The 21,181-nt window shown below is 40.3% G+C and overlaps 1 protein-coding gene across 13 annotated transcripts in view; it reads left to right on the top strand.

The window, feature by feature from the left end:
* LOC120627134 (ankyrin repeat and KH domain-containing protein mask) overlaps nt 1-21,181 on the top strand; it is a 78,010-nt gene that overhangs the window by 47,166 nt on the left and 9,663 nt on the right. For 11 of the 13 annotated variants that reach the window (XM_039894997.1, XM_039895002.1, XM_039894991.1 and 8 more), the window contains 21 exons: nt 726-814; nt 1,736-2,074; nt 2,847-2,984; nt 3,643-3,846; nt 4,479-4,645; nt 5,957-6,134; nt 7,187-7,393; nt 8,191-8,463; nt 9,053-9,221; nt 9,834-10,071; nt 10,500-10,632; nt 10,875-10,975; nt 11,671-11,887; nt 12,625-12,774; nt 14,296-14,421; nt 15,128-15,282; nt 16,556-16,726; nt 18,489-18,617; nt 19,055-19,204; nt 20,063-20,219; nt 20,981-21,104. In XM_039894997.1, the coding sequence (XP_039750931.1) occupies nt 726-814; nt 1,736-2,074; nt 2,847-2,984; nt 3,643-3,846; nt 4,479-4,645; nt 5,957-6,134; nt 7,187-7,393; nt 8,191-8,463; nt 9,053-9,221; nt 9,834-10,071; nt 10,500-10,632; nt 10,875-10,975; nt 11,671-11,887; nt 12,625-12,774; nt 14,296-14,421; nt 15,128-15,282; nt 16,556-16,726; nt 18,489-18,617; nt 19,055-19,204; nt 20,063-20,219; nt 20,981-21,104 (3,615 nt within the window). The remainder of the gene's footprint in view (nt 1-725; nt 815-1,735; nt 2,075-2,846; nt 2,985-3,642; nt 3,847-4,478; nt 4,646-5,956; nt 6,135-7,186; nt 7,394-8,190; nt 8,464-9,052; nt 9,222-9,833; nt 10,072-10,499; nt 10,633-10,874; nt 10,976-11,670; nt 11,888-12,624; nt 12,775-14,295; nt 14,422-15,127; nt 15,283-16,555; nt 16,727-18,488; nt 18,618-19,054; nt 19,205-20,062; nt 20,220-20,980; nt 21,105-21,181) is intronic. The other 2 variants (XM_039894995.1, XM_039894998.1) reach the window with 2 other exon arrangements.

The raw sequence follows: 21,181 nt of genomic DNA, 5'->3' as shown, positions 1-21,181 counted from the left end.
TTACAGACCTTAGTGTTCGCTTTATTTTTAATTTTTTGTTGTCATGTCAACAGCAAGTTTTGAAACCAAGGATTTTAAAATTGATTCGATAAAAATGGAAACAATCCGCTCTTATACTACAGTTAGTATTAGTAAGTGCTTGCTTCGTGCAAATTCGGAACCTTTGCTTTTGATTGCAACTTTGACCGTCAAAGGAAAAGGACAACATTTTCAGTCATAATGATTCGAGAGAGCTATCACAATGTCATAAAGAATTAGGTTCCTACTGTACATAGCAAAATAATTTTACAATACGTTGAAAGCAATGCTTGTTAATATATTCCTGTAGCTTTAACCAGCATCCGCGGTGGCTAATAAGACGCGATTTGTATTCAAGGTCGCAAGCAGTAGTAGTAGAGATTGTTATAGAGATCATCCGGGGAAGTACTACCGTCATGCTTATATCTGCCGCTAAGCAGCATTGTTGCAATGCTGTGTTCCAGGCTGCCTGTGTTTTTCCAGGCGGTGGTTTTCCAACTTGACATCGGCCGGGTCCGTCAATTATTACTATAATAATAGCAAGGACTTTTGCACGCCACCGCGGATCAAGACTGTCCAGTCTTGATCCGCGGAGGCGTCCGCCTTTGGCCTAAGCTTTATAACCCGATTATCGTTGACTGTTTACCCAGCTTGATAGTGTAACCATGTTGAATGTATGTTAACGTTATGTCTGTCGAATGTCGCAGGGGTGACGCTGCACTCGCCCACCACGCCGCCTTACCCGCCGCCGCAGCAACTGTTCCCGCTGCAGCAGCTACCCACTAACCTCAACCAGGTATGCGAGCCGTTTACGGTACGAACCGTTTAGTACCATAAAGTACGAACGTGCGCTTGTAAATTTACGTATTTCATACGCAAGGCACGTATGAAATGCGCGCAATTTTCACCGAAAAGTCCTGTCTCTCTCTCTAACTCCCAATATGAGATTTATAATTAATTTTAAAGTATCTATAATGCCGTTTAAATGAAATTGTCCTAATAGTTAAGTAATACAAATTTTTAGTAGCACTTAAAAACTATAGAAAATTACCTTAGCTGACAACCAATATACAGAGCCCAAAAACGTCATCTCGGTTTGCGACTTATATTAAGAAATATATATATGAGGACATAATGTGTTCACTGAATATTGATGGCAATTTTTTCATTTGTAACATAATTTCATATCTACCGAGATAAAAAATAGGCCTGCTGGCTCTTTATGGGAAAAGGCCTATTTTCAGCAGGCTGTAATATTAAGGTTTATGATGTTGATAATTATGTATAGAGTACGTCGATACACGACCGTCCGCGCGTAAAGGCAACACGAAAATGCCCTAAATTCGCCTGCAAATTCCTTCTTGTCGAAGCGCTACAGAGACTTGGAGGACACATAAGTGACGTTGCGGTAATTTGTATACGATTGCATTCGTGTACAGTGTTCTTTAAAACAGCGTTGTTGGTAGACTAGAAAATATCTCGTTGTCGGCCATTGTACTTTATAGTAGTATTGTTATTGTTGTATTTGGGTTGTTGTATTTAATGATATTTTCACTTGCAATTCATCTAGAAACATTAAATGGCCAATAAAGTTATTGAATGTATTTGTCACATCCATTTTTATTTATCCTCATCGTAAAATTTCGCGATTAATAAACTTTTTTTTCCGTAATTTTTTGCCATTAAACATTTTACAATAGCACGAAATATTTACCAGCAACAGCTTCAAGAACTCCAGCAGCAGCAGTTGCAGCAGCTTGCCGTACAGCAACAACACCATCAAGCAGTGCAGCAACAACAACAACAGCTGCAGCAACAACAACAACAACAACTGCAGCAGCAAAAGAAACTGCAACAACAACAACAACAGCAAGCGGTGCATCAACAACTGCAACAACCCCAACAATTACAACAGCAACAGCTTCAACAACACCAGCAACAGCTTCAACAACAACAGCAACAGCTACAACAACAACAGCTGCAGCAACAGCAACAGCAGCAGCAGCAGCAATATGTGCAGGATATGCAACAGAGGCCTGAAGCTTATGTACCGCAGGTATGAGTTCTACTGTTTTTTTTTTACAAAACACTTGTAAATGAAAAACTGACGTATAAGTCTTTGAATCGTACTGTTAAATGACTGACTCTTGTCTAATATTAATAATTTGTGAGAGCGCCTTCCCCTTTTATAGGAGATTGATTTATTGAGACTCTTTACGCTTTTTCAATGTGGCTAGCGTCTTTTAGACACTCGCAAACACTTCAATATTCTGCATATTGACAATAATATTGCCTGTGTGCAAAGCAGTACTGCAAAGTATTGGTAACAAGTAACGTCAATATTCATATGGTCAATAATTTGACTGTCTTTCGAGGTGGTTCGAACACGCCAACTCTGGCTGGTACTGAGAATTCAGTGCCTAACGTTATAAATATTCGAGCTATATTGTCCGTGATACTTAAGCTTAATTTCACTCAGCGGGAGATGGTGAGAGCTACGCTCTAGATCTATATACGTGATCAAAACAGACGACGTGAATAGAACGACGATACAGCTCAACGAGTCTCGAAGCTGAAGCGGAAACGGGCTAAAATCTGAGAACCGACGGACGCTCAGGTGCCAAAGTGCTGTAATGGAAACCTCGCACCTGTAAAAGCGGCGTCGGTATATCCTTGTCTTGGAGAAAATACTTTAAATGGGTAGCTTAACGTAAGGGAACCGTTTTCCTTCCAAAACGTTTTCCTTCCGCAGAGGCAGGGCATTCATGTTAATATTGTCTCCATTATTTTTAACCCGAATAAATGATTATTTTGGTGTATATTCACAGACGGCACCGAGCGCGGGCGCGGAGGAAAGTGGGTCGGTGGAAGCCCGGGAGCTTGGCGCGGTGTTGGCCTATTTGCAGAGAGAGGTGCCATCGCTCGTGGCTCTGCCGCCCAACGAACTACGCTCCCTTGTGCTGCAGGTACGTACGATCCACGAGTTTGTCAACCACTTGTGCGGGAATAAAATAAACCCGCCCTCTCTAAATTTAACTTCAAGCTATACGCAAATAATTTTAAACGCTATATGAAACAACAACAAACAAAGGATGGCTTTTTCTGCATTGCTAAGTATCCAGATAAGGGGATATTAAATGGAAACTATTTAGACCTGTAAAGTTATATAGCCTGTGTTTCAAAGTTGGCTGATTGACAGGCAACTCAATTTTGATAAGAAAATTTTGAATAATTAAGTGTTTATTCTATTATTCTGATCTCTCACAAGTTAGAAAATCCTAAAGATTGCAAACTGTAAAATTATATTTGTTAAAAAAGCCTTCTGCTGAGTTCCTTGCCGGCTATTCTCCGTAGAATCTCTCTACTGGTGGTTGAGTCACAACAGACTGACTTGACGTTTCAAAATTGCTCATAAACTAGGCCTAAATGATTTTTTTTATTTGGTCTGATTCGCTCACATTCGTCTGGTCCGCCATTGACGGGCACGTCAAGGTGGCTCATACTTGAAACAAATGAATTTGGAATTGGGAATTTCTTCTTTTGCTTTCAATATTACAACATAGTAATATTTCTATGTATAATGTGGTAGCGTGCAGGTTATGCATATAAACAAATAACGTGCAGGTTATGCAACAAAAGTCTCACGAAATTCTGTCGGGCAAGTGCGAGGAGGGAGTTGACGGCGTTGATGAAGTTAGCCTGGGCGGGGACGAGGTGGGGCTGTGCGGGGACGGAGAGGGGGAGGGCGACGACTCGCATGCGCGACGTCTGCTCGCGGCCGCCGAAGAGGCGCTGTCGGCCGACTGGCCGCGCGAACACGAACTGCCGGTAAGTCCCGCTTCCATAAAGTCTTTCCTATGCATACCTCATATATGTATATGGTATCATATAAACTGCCTCGTTGGTCTAGTGACTAGCATGCTTGGTGCGATCCCCGTTTCGGGCCAGCCTGGAGTTTGGAAGGTGAAGCGTTAATTCACCCGCGTGCCTCGGAGAGCACGTTAAGCTGTCGGCCCTGCGCCTGATTTATTTTTGGTTGTGTCGGATATGCCGTCCCATCGGATTGTGAGAGTGAGGAAAAAAAGAGTGCACCTGTGTTTGCGCACACATTTGGACACTATAATATCTTCCGCGTAGTTGGAAAATCGCTCTGGAGATTTACCACGTTGCCAAAATCGGTCAGGGAAACTAATATATCATACAATAGTTTTTTTTTTGTCAAAGATTTTATGGATGATTGTAACTGAATAGCCATCTTTCCAACAGTAAAGAACTGTGGATAACATTTTTGGTTACACATGTTAGGAGCTCCTGTAGCCCGGAGGCCCCGTATCATTGATACGGCTGATAGGCTCCTATGGGATAGCATAATGAATGGTAGACATGATCTGCTTGAGGCATGTTATTCCAACTGATAAACAGTTAGTGGTTTCAATGTGAGATGTTCAAACCGTGTACAGGGCGGTACGGGATGCCAGTACCGCGCTCGGCCGCCTTCTCCGTCGGGCCTGCTGGACGCGCGGGTGGACCCCACGCTCACGCCCGCCCCGGCGCCCGCGCCCGCAGCCCTCGACCCGCAGCCGCACTTCGCGTTACCGCCGCCCACCTTACCCTACGACGACTACAGGTAGGCATTCGAACTTCTTATTGTGGGGTGTAGTCCTTTGTGGAGTGTTGATAAATGATAGAGATTGCTAGATATTGATAATGGACTGTATTTCCTATAATAATAATTGATAATGATATTTTAATGATAAAATGATATTGACAATGAGTATGCGTCGAGTGCACTGTCCTAGTTTTGGCCACGAGGCTCAACGATTGCGTTAACTGCTGGCGGTACAGTTTTCGGTACACGCAGTGGCCCGAACAGATATCCTTTTTTCTTTTATTATGCTGTTGTGCTTATACCAGACTTTTTGTAGCAGAAATGGTTATATATTTTTTGTATAATGTGGTAGCGAGCAGGTTATGCATATTAAAAAAAAAACGTGCAGGTTATGCAACAAAAGTCTCACGAAAATATGCTCTTGTGCTTAAAACAGACTTTCTGAAGCAGATATGATTGAAATATGCGAGGTGAAATTCGTATTGTGATAGACGGCAGTTTATGCTAATGCAAGGCTTAGTATATCCCATGCAACCTCTAGATGGCAATCTGCGAGGGATAGCATGGTATATAGACAAACGAACTTTACGACCTCTAACATATACAGGGTTTGGACGATCACGGAAGATATAGGCAATCACAATTGGTATCATGTCCAATTACAGGAAAATCCTGCTGATATCGCATCTAGAGGTACGCCTTTAATAGATCTGAAGAAAATGACATGTGGTCGAAGGGCCCTGAATGAATGAATGACAGTGTAATCGACTACAATAGACCGAAAACATATCTACAAACCTGGAAAAAAAATATGATAGAAGAAAAAACCGGTAAATAGAAAGTGACAAGGCAAGTTCAGTAACAAAATTTGAGAGTTGTGATAGTTTAACAAAACTAAAACTTAAATCTGAACTAGTTTACACTTACAAGATAATATACAATAAAATAATAAGATAATTCTTCACAACATGCATTAAGTTATCAAGCAAGAAAGATTTTAGGAAAATACAAGCTAATTACAAATTAAAGGCAGAGTACAAAAAAAAAGGAAATTTAAACTTTAAACCCTCAAATCGGCGCAATTCTACGTCATAATTAATCGAATTTAACAACAGTTCTGACAGCGCCTCATGTCCATCACATTTATGAATACCACCAAGAATAACCTTAATTCTTAAGTTTATATGTATGTTTATGTATCTGAATTCAAATCGTTCGCAATCATGCAAAAGTCTTAGTAATCAGTGGCAGTAAGTATACTTTCCAAGACTAAAGGTAGAGGGCAAAGTTTTTTTTTTTATTTGTTAAAACCTTTTTTTTTTTGTACAGTGGCGCAGTACCGCGTGGTATGGCGCGCTGTCTCGTGGGTGTGAACACCGTGGGCAGCAATGCGGGAGTGGCCGGCGTGGCGGGCGCGCCCGCAGCCACGCCCGCCACGCCGCAGGCGCAACCGCACGTGAAGAGGGACAAGCACCACCATGTCAACAACGCCGCGCTCAAGAAAAAGGTAAAGGTCCCATATACTTCTCAAAAAGATTAGACTTACGATTATGTTTCTATTCAGGGTTTGCGTACCTCATATTTACAAGGCAATTTTGTCTGTCTATATCAAATTGCTTAAAAGGCTAACTAAATATTCTATTATACGTGTAAAGTTCCGCGCAAACCAATTTTGGTATCCACTAAGGTTATTCTTGACTAGTCCAAATAAATAATCAGCGAACTATTTCTAAACTATTTGATGACGACCTCGCTTTCGGATCGTTGACTCAAATGCCTAAAATAACGTTTTAAGAAATTTCTTGTTTGTACCAGTAGGGCTCGCATTCACAGACCATGCAAAAATTATGTTTATTTAATTACCAATTAGCATCCTTGTTGAAACAATACGAGCAGCTGGTATAGATAATCATCTCGCGCTATGCATGCTAGCCTACAGCACGGCTAGGACAAAAATTATATCCCGTCATGAGGGATAAAATGTACGTGTTCACCTTCCAAAGCACGACAAAGGGGAATATGAGAAGTTTACCCACGTTTATTATTACACGTAAAATATTTGGCTACTCTAGCTATTGCCCACGTTTATTGCGGTTTTTCACAAATCCCGTGGGAAATGTTCGTTTTCCTAAGATAGAAAGTAGCCTATGCAACTTTCCATTTGTTAACTAGCCACAGCCTAGCCACTGTCTTCATCATCATCATATCAACCCATTGCCAGCCCACTAATGGCCGGGTCTCCTCCCTCAATGAGAAGGGGGTTAAGGCCGTAGTCCACCACGCTGGCGCAGTACCTTTGAGAACATTATGTAGAACTCTCAGGCATGCCGGTTTCCTCACGATGTTTTCCTTCACCGTTGAAGCGAGTGATTTTTTAATTACTTAAAATGCACATAATTAAGAAAGTGTTAGAGATGCGTGCTGGAATTCGAACTCGGCTCCCCGAATTGAAGTCGAGCTCCTACCCACTCTTCTAGCCACTTGGAGAACATAATATTTTGTCGATTCGCCGGAGTAAATGTCTTGAGCCGTGGTGTAGTAAGTTGTTGTTCGGCGCAGAGTCGTTTCAGCGGGCGCGAGGAGGTTTACGGAGCGCACGCGGCGCCGCCACAGCCCGCGCCGGCCGCCTACTCCGCCATGGACGTGGACGGCGAGACCGACTCCAACCACGACACGGCGCTCACGCTCGCCTGTACCGGCGGCCACGAGGACCTCGTCGACCTACTGCTGTCGCGCGGCGCGGACATCGAGCACCGCGACAAGAAGGTAGGGTTCCTTCTTACCACATTAATGAATGAATGAATGAATGAATGAATGAATGTACGTACTTTTATTGCACACCTCAAAAAGTACATTAAAAAAGGAAAAGTATAACAAAACAACATATACAATTTGGCGGCCTTATCGCTTCATAGAAATTTCATCCAGGCAACCAATAGCGAAGTAAACAAATACAGAAAATAGTTTGGTGGTGCACATATACATATACCCATAGAATAAATACATACAATATTCGTAACTAAAGACAAATAAATAACTACCAATACAGATATTAAATTATATTACTTAAAATAATATAATTAATTTAAATATGAAAAAAAATATCCTTTACAAGTTTATGTACTATACGTAGTACTCCAGTGTACTCCAATAAAGTTCCAAAGTACAAGGCCTCCACTGGAGCAGTCTCGCGACTGCACATACGTGGACCAAAGATCGGCTACTTTGGAGGACCTCAAACAATTCATGATGCAGTCCTTTCGTTTCTTGAGCTGCACTCCTGCGAGCGGCTGGGTTTGACAGTCTAACCCTACAAAATCACTTTCAATGTTTCAAGAAGGGCCACCTTGGAAGTTAGGATTTAAGAATCCAGGTTTTCCACGTTTGTTAACAATGCCTACATGATTGTTTTACGCTGCAAATTACTTTTCTGATGACAGACATACATAGATAGCAAAAGAAGGAAATATGTGAAAAGAGTAATGAAGCGAGCAGCTGGTGCGCCTTATAAACTTGCGTATTGATAGGCTGTGAACAAAACTAAAATTGTGTTCGTTTTGCAGGGCTTCACCCCCCTAATCCTAGCGGCGACGGCGGGCCACGAGAAGATCGTGGAGATCCTCCTCAACCATGGTGCGGACATCGAGGCGCAGTCTGAGCGTACTAAAGACACGCCTCTATCGCTCGCGTGCAGTGGGGGCCGCTTCGAAGTGGTGGAGTTGATCCTGGGCCGCGGTGCTAACAAGGAGCATCGCAACGTGTCGGACTATACACCGCTCTCGTTGGCTGCTTCGGGCGGTTACGTCAACATCATCCGCCTGTTACTGCAACACCAGGTTAGTGAGACAATATTTAACTCTATTACGCTAAGTGCTGCAATGTAACGGCCCTTGTGTTTCCCTACACATATCCCTATGTTAGCTGTCTGCATACAATGTATAAAGAACATCTAGTGCGAAACTAAGCGTGAAGAGTGTGTGAGTAATTATATCAGTTAAGTTTTAACACTAGTAGTGGTCGTAGTAACCCAAGTACGCTTAACTGAACACTAGTGCGTAAGTTAAGATGGCGCGATCTTATTTAACAGACCTGAAGATGGCTCTCGGAGGCATTGAAGCATGTACACTGTCACCAATGGATTCCTTGAAACAATAACTTGAGAGTGGGTCATCAATAGCCTATAACTGTCCACTCTGACTGGACTAAAGGTCTCCCACACAAGGGACGCTGCTGTCCGTTCTCATAATCGCCTCGTACGTGACTGTGACAACTATATTCAAACCTGCTGACAACACATGGCTTTGAGCGGTTACTCATGATTTATTACAGTATTGCGTCTACGTAGTCTACGTATATCGCGCGTACTGTCCGCAAAAATTACGTCCCTGACAATACGAATAAATAATGTAATGTTTTTGATTGCAGGCCGAAATCAATTCCCGCACTGGTTCCAAACTAGGCATATCCCCCCTGATGTTGGCAGCCATGAACGGGCACACGGCGGCCGTGCGGCTGCTGCTCGACTGCGGCTCGGACATCAACGCCCAGATAGAGACTAACCGCAACACCGCCCTCACACTCGCCTGCTTCCAAGGTGGGCAGCATTATTATTAACTAGTCATATCTCCCAAGATGAACTGTCGTCTGGTTACGATTATGCAGAACAGTATCCATTACAAAATCACCAAAAACTACACTACAAACTCTATATTAAAATTATCATCGCAATAATCAAGAAACAAGCATTAATTGACCTATGATCTGGAACTCACGAGTGATTCTTCGAAGATAGCCGGTATTCGTTTACGCAATATTACCTGTCACTCAGTATATTATCTGTGCTCAGGAACTCTACAGTCATTTCTTCCCCTAGCCGTTCTAAAATGAAACCGTGAGTGGTTTTAATTGCGCTTTGTAAAGAAAACGCGTTCTGATAATGTCTGAGAATGTCCGAATTAATCCGGTATTTAAACGAAATATATATAAATTGCACGTCTAGATCTTCTGTAATTTTTACATAAATTATATACTCGTTCACAGTTCCTTTTCTTTTTATTGTTTTGTATATTGTGCTCATTTATACTTGTTTATAATAAATCTGTAACTTAATATATATTTTCCTATGCTAAGTTTACCTTTAAGAGAATATTACACTTGAATAGAATAGAACAGATTTAATAACAAACTTGACTTTTCGTGTTGTCAGGTCGACACGAAGTAGTGAGTCTGCTCCTCGACCGCAAAGCGAACGTAGAGCACCGAGCGAAGACCGGTCTCACCCCCCTAATGGAAGCGGCGAGTGGGGGATACGTCGAAGTGGGGAGGGTGCTGTTGGACAAGGGCGCCGACGTGAACGCGCCACCCGTGCCTTCTTCCCGAGACACTGCCCTTACTATAGCTGCCGACAAAGGGCATACTAAGTTCGTCGAGCTATTGCTGCAGAGGTGAGTTTCTATGTCTCGAAAACCAATATAAAATTTGACTTAAAACAAACAAACCAAGAGAGCAGCTTCTGTCTAAGCTGAGGTCATTGCCCAGCTGTGAGACATTAATTAAACATTATGATTATGATCGAGACACACACAAACATGGACTACGCATGTAAAACCTTTTTTTTTTATAAACCTCTGCAAGTTAACCCTTGACTGCAATCTTACCTGGCGATTAGGGTGCCAAACCCCAACGATTGGCACCCCAATCGCTTGGTGGCACATCTTTGCCAGTAGGGTGGTAATAGCCACGCCGAAGCCTCCCACAAGACAAAGCGTTTTTTTTATTTCTGTGAAATATTTTGGTTCAATTTGTGTAAGGTGAATTAAGAATGCATTAATTTATATCTGTGTTTAATATGATAATCATTCAATTGTACCAGGCGAGCAGCAGTAGAAGTCAAGAACAAGAAAGGCAACTCCCCCTTATGGTTGGCGGCGAACGGCGGTCATCTTGCGGTCGTCGAAATGCTCTATGCTGCCGGCGCGGACATTGACTCCCAAGACAATAGAAAGGTAATAAAAGGTTAAGTTAATTTTGGTGCATATTGTGATTATCACTGGTGCTAACAGTGCTACAGTTTAACTTACAGATTCGATTCACAAAGTATTCTAGTGTATATATGAATCTTCTTTATTTCTAGTAGGGCTACATGTATTACCAATTGCGATGTGTGTATTGTCGTAGTATATTTATTTATCTATTTATTATTAAAAAGCTTCATGTACGAGTATTTCAATAAGGTCTACGTTTACAGGTATCATGCCTAATGGCCGCCTTCCGGAAGGGCCACACCAAAGTGGTCAAATGGATGGTCGGGGTCGTAACGCAATTCCCCTCTGATCAGGAAATGACTAGGTTAGTATTTGTTCTTATAACCCTCAGATCCAATAACCAAAAAAGTACGTAAAAACGTTACATTGGGGGATCTTAGAGATTTCTAAAATTCTATTTAATGTTCTATACTATAATTGATAGCCTTGTTAGTCTAGCGGTTAGCATGTTAACTATGGATCTCGATGTCCTGAGTTCGATTCTCTGTCCAAAAAAGTTATAGGTATTGAGTTTCTCTGTTAAAAATATTCTCGGTGACACACCGAGTGCGTTATTATTAAATGTCAAACTTCTCAACTCATTTGTTGGTTGTCATGGAGTATAGACTATGAGATCACACCAAGCGCGCTATTGGTGGACTTACATAACGAGTAATCACTTTTTTTGGCTCAAAAGATTTTTCACGTACTGATTTTAACTATCAAATAAAAATATATGTTAGCCGATCCCGGAGTCCCCGTCTTCTACGCTGTGCTTCGTTAAAGAATTGCGAGGTTCAGGGAAATCGTCCTGAAATAATATAAAATAGTTGAATTTGTATTGTTACTTTATTAATTTTAATTTTTTTATTTTTGATTTTAATTTATTATTGTTTTTACTTTTTTTAATCTCTTACATTCATTATAGTTCAATCTCTCGATTTTGTATTTGGATGGGTCCACGACCTGAAATATGTATATATTTTTTTTTTTACAATGTTTAATGTCTGTCTTGGCCAGGTATATATGCACCATATCAGATAAGGAACTGCTAGAGAAGTGTCAGGAGTGTGTTCGCGTCATCCGAGCGGCCAAGGAAACCCAGGCGGCGCGCGCCAACCAAAACGCCACTATCCTACTAGAAGAGCTTGACGCCGAGCGCTGTCGGGAGGAGAACCGCCGACAGGCCGCAGCGAGACGTCGGGAGAGAAAGAAGAAGAAGAAGATGGAGAAAAAGGTAACTACAAACATCTTTTATTCTCCCTTTTCCCCCTTACACAAAAACAGGGTTTTTATAAGCTTAACATGTGTCTGTGTGGTTGGCATCATAGCTTCAAAACAGTTTTTTTTCTGATACAGACTTTTGACATGTAAGCCGAAACTGCAATGTTTCTCACTTGATAACGAAACAGTCTCGTTAAGTCTGAAAAAGACAATAATTTAAGCATCGGTGGTACAAGAACTGTGAACTGAAAACTTTTCGACAGAGGGACCTGTTTATTTGTCTCTTATTATGTATAATAAACTTATCTAATAATAAACTTATTCATGTGTGAATTGTTTACTTTAATTTCTTTTTTTTTTCCAATAATTAATTAAAACATCCACTTTTGTGATTTACACAACTATCTATTGTGTTTTAATCGACTGGGGTCTTCTTCTTTGGAAAAGCCGAATCCGGCCGCAATTGACGGAGTTGACTCTTGGATTTGGGTTAAAATCTTGCCGATTTTTGTACGGGTTTTAAATCAATATAATTGAATAAATATAGTCTTATATTACTCACCGTACACAGCGTATACCATTTGGCGGCCTTATCAATTTCTTCAGGATTTCTACCAATGGCGTGACAAATACAAGCACAGAACATGAGTTTTTTTTTTTGAAACCTTAACAATAATCGTTTTCTAATGTATATTTTATTGATTACACGCATTGAAGTTGTCTAATAATAATAATTATTCGATTGTACAGGAGGAGAGGCGTAAACTACAAGCGGAGAATGATAAAAACTCCTTGTACTGCGAGAAGGCTTTAGCGGAAGAGTGTTCCGAAGGTGGAGAGGGCGACGACGAGCCAGCCGCGCGGGAAGAGGGCGACTCTGGCATCGATGCCAACTCGCAGGTATGTATTACTCGCGTTTTGTCTTTACAGTTTACTACACTACATTAAATTAGCAAATTATTTTAAGGGAAATTGTATATTATATTATGACAAACTAGGTATTGCTAGCGTTTTAAGACGTCCTGTGGTTTTCCTCGTAGAAAAAGTAGCTTATGTAACTTAATTAAGTGGATTGGTTGGTTAGGTAAGGCGTAAAGAAAGTTCAAACGAACATACACACTTTCGCGTTCATAATATTAGTAAGGAGTACCGGATTAAATCTTTGAGCTATACCTCAATAACAATGTGTAACATTAGGTAGAGATACATTATGTACTGTCTCTGAGACTTATCTGTGGCACCGAGAACCTAATAGTTTTTTTAGTAAACTGTCATACTTTTTACTGAAAGAAATCAGATACAGCCTAAACATCACATGCAAAATTAAAATCAAGTGACTCCTGTCACTTCATTAGGTACGTGTGTCGTAGCGTAGGTACTATGCGCGTGTCGGCCTTCTATCTTCAATAGGGTTGTCATAACTAAACACTCAGATTGTTTTGAATTAATTTGTGTGGAAAAATTATTATGCTATTTTTGGTTTAATATTTTTAACAAGTGATTCCTTATGAAATATACTTATGCATCCTTCAATATTATTTCGTAGTTCTGTTACACGTTGTATATATAAAACATATGCTTATGGAAAAATCCTTATTATGATAGTAAGGATCACATTAACGATAAAAAAGCCTGCGTATGAATTATTGCTCTTACTTTATAACTTAACATTAATTGACTGTGGTACATAACCTCGGACTTAACAATAAAAGACTGGCTAAGTTTGATGTGGGCTCTAGAGCGTGTTGGAAACTCTCCTAGCTTTAGGTTTAAGCTAATGGATCTAGAACGATAATGAAAACATATTATATGTATAAACGCTTCATAAGTGTCTATCGTATATATCATATCAACCGATAGACGTCCACTGCTGGACATAGGTCTTTTGTAGGGAGTTCCAAATTCCACGGTTTTGTGCTGCTTGAATCCAGCGGCTACCTGCGACACGCCGTAATGTCGTCCGTCCACCTCGACGGGGGTCGACCAACGCTGCGTTTACCAGTGCGGGCTGCCATTCCAGCACCTTGGGACCCCAACGTCCATCCCTCCTCCGAACTATGTGTCGTTGGGCTATGTCGGTAACTCTGGTTCTTCTACGGATCTCAACATTTTATCACGTAGAGGTACTCAGAGCATAGCTCTCTCCATCGCCCGCTGAGTGACTGAGCCTTCTTATGAGGCCCATAGTTAGCGACCATGTTTCGGAGCCCATCGGTCATCACCGGCAAAACGCACTGTTCCAATCACCTCAGGAGGGATTTTCGACGAAAATATGTCACGAATCTTCCCCAAATTTGACCTACCTTACTGGATCGTGTGTCCTGGGTATAAGTATTCGTCGACAATATCGAGTGTAGTGAAACTCACTTATTCTTCACCGTCAAGTGTCAACGAGTCTTATTTCATGTGGTCCGGTTGCAGGGATCCTGTTCATCCTCTGACGTGAAGGCGCCCCCCGCTCAGAGCGCCAAGTGTAAGAAAAAGAAGAAGGAGGAAAAGGCCGCGTCCGTACCTCCCCCACCGCCGCCCAAGAAACAACCGGACAAAGTGAGTTTCATTCCTTCTCCTCTTGATTTACGAAGACCCAGCAGACTAGCTTCCTGCTGGCTTCTTCATTACATTATCTTCTTGTATTGTATGGGAGAATAATAAGATCATTATTGCCATCTGCTGGATAAGTATAATGAAACTTAGTTATTTATTTATTTATCCTCTTTATTTGTACTCCACATCGTTGCAGATAATCAAAAAAAGAACATTTACCTCAAATACGTAGTAGGATACAAAGGGCGGCCTTATTGCTAACTAGCGATCTCTGCCAGGCAACCTTAGGATTAGGAAAACTAAAAATAAAAAGAATAGGTGGGGGGTGGCGCTGCATATAAGATCTAGCTACTGTCTGCGATTCGTTTTATAAATAAATAAATAAATATCCTACGACAATACACACATCGCCATCTAGCCCCAAAGTAAGCGTACATTGTTATGGGTACAAAAATGACGAATATTTTTATGAATAATATACATAAATACTTATAATATACAAATAAACACCCAGACACTGGAAAACATTCGTGCTTATCACACAAACATGTTCCAGTTGTGGGAATCGAACCCACGGCCATGGACTCAGAAGGCAGGGTCGCTGCCCGCTGCACCAGTCGGTCGTCATGTGGTCTGTTCACCTCGTGGGTGGAAACTATCACTTATTAAAAACTATGTCTCTTGATCACAAGTCAAACATCGTCAACAGGTAAAACCCAAAATAGAGTCAAAGCCTGAGAGCACGAGCAAACCGGATAAGAAACAAGAGAAGGAGAACGTAGCGCCAAGCTCGCCACCCGCTACGCCGGCCGCGCCCGCCAAGCCAATCGTGCCTGAGCGACGGCCCAGCGAAAAGAAGGAAAAGTGAGTTTACTGCCGCATTTTTATTATAATCACTAGTTAGTTATAGGGTTTGGAGGATAGGGCTATGACCAGTTGCATGTTATGAGAATTTGACGGTCAGATAAAAACCTGACGCGTCCTGGAAGGCACTTTGCTTATCCATTTTGGAGACTGCTTATTAAGACTGACGATCTGTACGTCTTCTCTGATGTATGTATGCCAAGATGTCAGAAATTCTTGTGGGGCTTATCAGAATGCCGAAATGTCAACTTGAATGTCGAAAGTCGGTTGGAATATCTTCATAAATTTATTTCAAACTGAGTTCCCATTTGCTGAAAGTAAATTAAATGAAAAATTAAATTTCTAAATTAGAATGTTTTTTTTTTTACGGACTACTCATATAATTTCGACATAGATATGATTATGCTGAGACACAGCTAAATTACGCAAATAATTATACGTTAAGAGAGTCAAATTCGGGGAAATTTTGTCGCCACAAGCGCCATCAATCATAAAGAGTGTATATACCTATGTAATTTCGCCATATTGGTATATAAACTAGAGTATGTATATTGTGTACCAAAATATGAACAGTAGACTTAGGCATGAGCAGCACTAAGCCAATATGCTTAAAGAAATGAAGCATTTTAGCAGAGTTATCTAGAAGTAAACCTTAGTTTGAAACTATTACATAAATATTTAAATGTTAACAGAAGATTGTTTGCATGATTACTTATATTATAATAGTTATATATTAATGCTTGAGTTTTGGATTTATTTGCATTTTCAGTAGCACTAGTACAGTTTAGCCAGCATACACGGTCCGTTTCGTTGTTTGCGAGTCGCGTACCTTCAGTACGAGGTTGCGAACTTCGCAAACTTTGACTATTTTCGAGTATCTTATATCACTATAAAGTTTGTTCCAAATTGACTAATGCTCTTTGTGTTAAAGTTCGTCTATTCGGTGGAATCTTTGTACAATACAATTGGTTAGAACGTCAACTTTAAAAAGAGGACTATTCGGTGCATTTTACTCCGATGGTAGGGTTTCCATACTCGAAGAGAATCAACGCTTGCGAGGTGTGTAAACTTTTACGAAGGGTACGTGCCCCGCATATAACGAACCAGAAGTTTAGTCTATGAGATCCGCGGAAAATACAAACAAAAACATCGAAATGACTGCAGGTGCTATCTATCTATGACCATTTTAAAACCGTATGGTCGCTAAACTGTGATAATAACGAGTGGTGTATGGTAAGTCTGGCGGGGTCTAAAGGAGTGACCGTTGTTGCAGAAAACCCGAAGAGGATGCCAAGAGCATTCCCACAGTACAGAATGTTAGCAAATACGGCACCAGCTCGCGTAAGAGCCAAGTGTTTGAGTCCAGTAGGCACAATGTGGACAAAGACGACACTGTGACGCAAGACGCGACCGATAAAAATAAAAAGATTTACAACGCCTATCAGTAAGTTGAAAAAATCATGATATACAAATAAATACAGATCCACCAACATCACTACATAATACAAAATAAAATACAGCAAATCGGCCCGATAACCTCAATCAGATCAGTGTAAAAAGGTCATTAAACACTTTAAAATTTTCGGAACGCCTATCAGTAGCCCGCAAATTGATTTTTAGTATATCATCTGTGCTAAAAATCCTTTAAAATTAAAAAAGAATTATAACGCTTATCAGTTTTTTCATAATCATATTTTTAAATATTATTCTACGAAAACAACTAGAATATGGGAAAATAAATATGTTAATCGTTCCAGGAGACTTTAAGAAGTAATGGACTAAAAATCATGATTATAAAATTCAGTACCTTCATTACGAAACAGGTTATTTAAATCTGAAATAAAATAAAACTTATAATTATATTCAAATATAATATTTACAATTGTATTTAATAATTACTTGGTATTCAAAATAAATAGAGAAGAATTTAGTAAGGGTGCACTTATTAAATTCTAAAAGGTCAAAAATTATATGTCGATATTTATGTCCACTGGGTTTTATTATGATTGATACAGAAAAAAATTACTAATATTGAGCATGTTTTTCGGTTGAAATTAGTAGATTTCGTTACTATTTTTATTTAACGATGCATGTTTATAACTTCAAATTAATGCATTTATAACTAAAGCTTTGATTTAATATTTATTTTACAAATTTAAAATGATGACGTAATTTCAATAGTATCCTGTAATGGTAACTGTTTTATAATTAGATACTTTAGCTATCAGAAGAATGTGTTTTGGCCACAAGACATTAATAAATTACAGTCTCAGATTTTAATCCCAACCGACAAAACTATCGGTTGATGAAGTCTGCCTTGATATAATTTTATTGATTTATTTTAGTCAAAATAAAACCTTAAGCAGCTGAAACAGCCACTGCGGTAAATTATACCAATTGTGACGTGCAGGCATGACATAAAGCCATTAACCCAAAGAAGAAGAAGACATTCTTCCCTACATCATTGGAAAGCCTCGACAAAGTTTCACTGCCGCAGTATATTTGTTATTAAACCAAGAATTTAATATGTAATCATGTGGAGGCAAACCTTGTGGGCCGGTAGTTTATTCCATTGCTTTACGTCATAAATGCCACAAATAAAACGATTTTAATCTGGCAATGGTTGTTATACAGACCATATAATAAACAAATTTGCCAGTCTTGAAACAGGGCTATCTTTTTCCAAAATAACTCGCAATGAAAGATGTGTAAATTTTTATCGCTTAGAGATTTGTGTACAACCAAAAAGGTGTTCTAAGTAAGTTATTGGTACAGCGTTTATTCTGCAGAAGCTGGAATATATAGTGTATTTATTGCAAACATTTTTGTTGCGTAAACGATGCTTGCTATACGACGGCGTTTACAGCTCATTTTAGTATCGCCTAATGCAATTTAACTTCGTGTAAAGAAGTAGTGTCCAAACATCATTAAAGGTTCCAAATATTCGTATTACACAAGGAAATATCCAAAACAGATTTGCTTATTCATATATTTTTATTGACTATCATGTTCACAAAGGGCTAGACTTGACATCATCGTTATAAATTAATTACGATACATAACTTCTTTCCTGTCTTGTCTGCTAAAATTACTACACGTTGTTAAATAAGTAGCCAAAGATTTGCCTTTCCGAATAAAATTTTTTGATATTTATACCTTCCTTGGTCAATAAGATTGATGTATTAAAATGTACACCCTGTGTCCAGGTGGGAGGGCGATACCAAGAGCACGTCGCCTAAAAGCGGCGGGGGAGGTGGCGGGTCGAGACGAGAAGAGGGATGGAAAGAGGTTGTACGCAAGTCTAGCGTACAGACCATCTCTACACTCGAACCTGGGTAAGTAACTCATCATTTTCAGTACAAACTCAAGCCAAGCCAAGTTCAAGGCCAAACCTCTTTGAAGTATTCTTGACCTATTTGAGACTTGTCTTGTCATATCAACCATTGAAAATACGCCTCCAAAGTATGAAGAATCTTCTAGAATACCACTGATCTCTATTATTACCATTGGCCAGGCTACGGCTACTTTTTATATTTCCCTATTGATTGACGCCATTTGTAATACGAGTGTCGAAATCACTAAAATTAGAATAACTAAAAGCAAATTGTTCCAGAAACACTTGTATGTCATAATATGTGGCGCTTCAAAAGGGACCAATGTAAGCTACGATTTGCACAGGGACAACCTTTATGAGTGTTGTTAATAGAGATCAGTGCAGAATAGCAACATTTGGATCCCGAATAGAAATGTGATATAGGCTTTGTTCCGCCAGTTGCAAGAAAGTGTCAGTAGCGGCGCACGCAATATCGCGGGTGATCGGCCGCGCGGGCAGTAACATCAACGCCATCCGCTCGGCCACCGGCGCACACATCGAGGTCGACAAGCAGGTCAAGGGCCAAGGGGAACGCATCATAACTATCAAGTGAGTGGGACTGCAAACTCGCAGGTCATACATAATGAATTAAACGTAAACGCAGTGCACCTTTTCTTCACATTTATTTAGCTAAACACACACAAATATCTAATTTATAGAATTGATACCGCCGCCGCAACGTACCGCTTACTCTCGATATAGGATGAATCTATTAATTGAATTTTCCATGTTTTTTTTTTACCATGTATACCCAGTGGCGTGCACTGGGTTTCTTACCAGGATATGCATACGGGAGGAAAATTGCATAAAACAGCTAAAATTCTCCTCCTTTACCAGTTATGTATCAACTTTAGGGTAGGCTGTGCTTTTGTGCATGTATGAAGTGCACGCCACTGTGTATACAGGGTTAAATAAAAAATATCGAAAAGCTCTCGGCCTTGTAGTTTCTATTTATTCTATTGTTCTACAACTTTTCAAAATTCTATGTTAATTTATTTCATACAAAAATATTAATAATTTATTACTTAAAGCGCACGCCATTACATTACAGAGAAGTAGTAACAAGGAAAGTATTGATGTAAAACGTTATTATTTCACAAAATATAGTGTTTAATAAAATAGTCTTAGAACAAAAATTTTTAGTTTCAATGTAAACAACTCCAGGCCAAGAGCTTTCTGGTATTTGTCATTTTACCCGGACCCGGTGTATCGGACAGATTAACTAGGTCACTGTTTTTGTACGAGAAAAAAGTCAACGTGTATATTATAAATAGTATTTCACTTTCCATCACTGCTGTTGAGATTGCAGTCAAGGGTCAACTTTTAGAAAAGAAAAAAATTGTTGTTGAAAAAAATATATTGTTTGCCCACTATTGTTGTTGTACTAATGACTCTATTAACGCACAGGGGCGGCTCCGAGGCGACGAAGCAAGCGGCGAGTCTGATCGCGGCGATGATCCGCGACCCCGAGGCGGACATCGCGCAGCTGTTGCCGCGCGCCAAACTGCCGCCCGCACAGCCGCCGCCGCAGCACACGCCCAAGCCGAAACAGCCCGCCGCGAAGGTACGTCACCACACCAGCAGTCACCAGTATACCAGTGGCCAGTGGCGTGCATAGAGGGTATGCACAGGGTATGCAGATATAAAATGAAGAAAATCTCCAGTACGAGTTATAAATACTTAAGGGTAGGCTTTTTATAAACCTAACCTAACCTAACTCGTGCTTGAGATTTTCTTCATTTTATATCTCCTGCATACCCTGTGCATAATCTCTATGCACGCCACTGCCAGTAGCCTTTGTACAAGATCGGCTCGCACGCAATCTAGGAGTCGTTTTCGCATACCATTATTATACTGTTTGTATTACTAATGATAATAATAACATTTATTTGCAAGAAACATTGTAAAATTATGCTAGCCATTACACCGTCAAAGTAAATTAGAACTAATTCTCTACTTCTGATTTTTATTTTACAAACATTCTATCAAAAGCCCCAGCTGAGAAATTGTAGGCAAATTAGAGCTTTAATACAATATGTATAAGATTCATTTCGTTATTCCTTTGCGATTGCGAGCGTGCAAATATTATACTAAGGGTGATGGTAGAATAAAGTTGTGACATTATTTAACTGTACCTACAAACAGTTACCATCTTAGACTGCATCATCACTTACCACTAGGTGAGATTGCAGTCAAGAGCTAACTTGTAGTGGAATAAAAAAGAAGTCCCGCAGTGTACTTTAAGGCTATTGTAGTATGATGATGTCCATTAAATTGTCCACATATACTCGACGACTAACTAGGTACTTGTGATTGTTGCAACAGACTAGCAGCGTGAGCGTGGTGGTGAGCAGCAACGTCACGCCGAGCCGCGCCACGCCCCCTGCGCGTGCGCAGGCCAAGCCGCACCCGCAGGCCCGTGCGCCCGCGCCGCGACTGCACGTGCACCGTGAGTACCCACTATCAATAACTAAACATCGGCTTATTCGAAATTGTTTTTATGACGTAGACGACGTATATACATAT

Source organism: Pararge aegeria, chromosome 10 (assembly GCF_905163445.1).
Source record: "Pararge aegeria chromosome 10, ilParAegt1.1, whole genome shotgun sequence".
In the NCBI taxonomy this organism is placed as follows: Eukaryota; Metazoa; Arthropoda; class Insecta; order Lepidoptera; family Nymphalidae; genus Pararge; species Pararge aegeria.
This window is presented reverse-complemented; position numbering and strand designations above follow the sequence as displayed.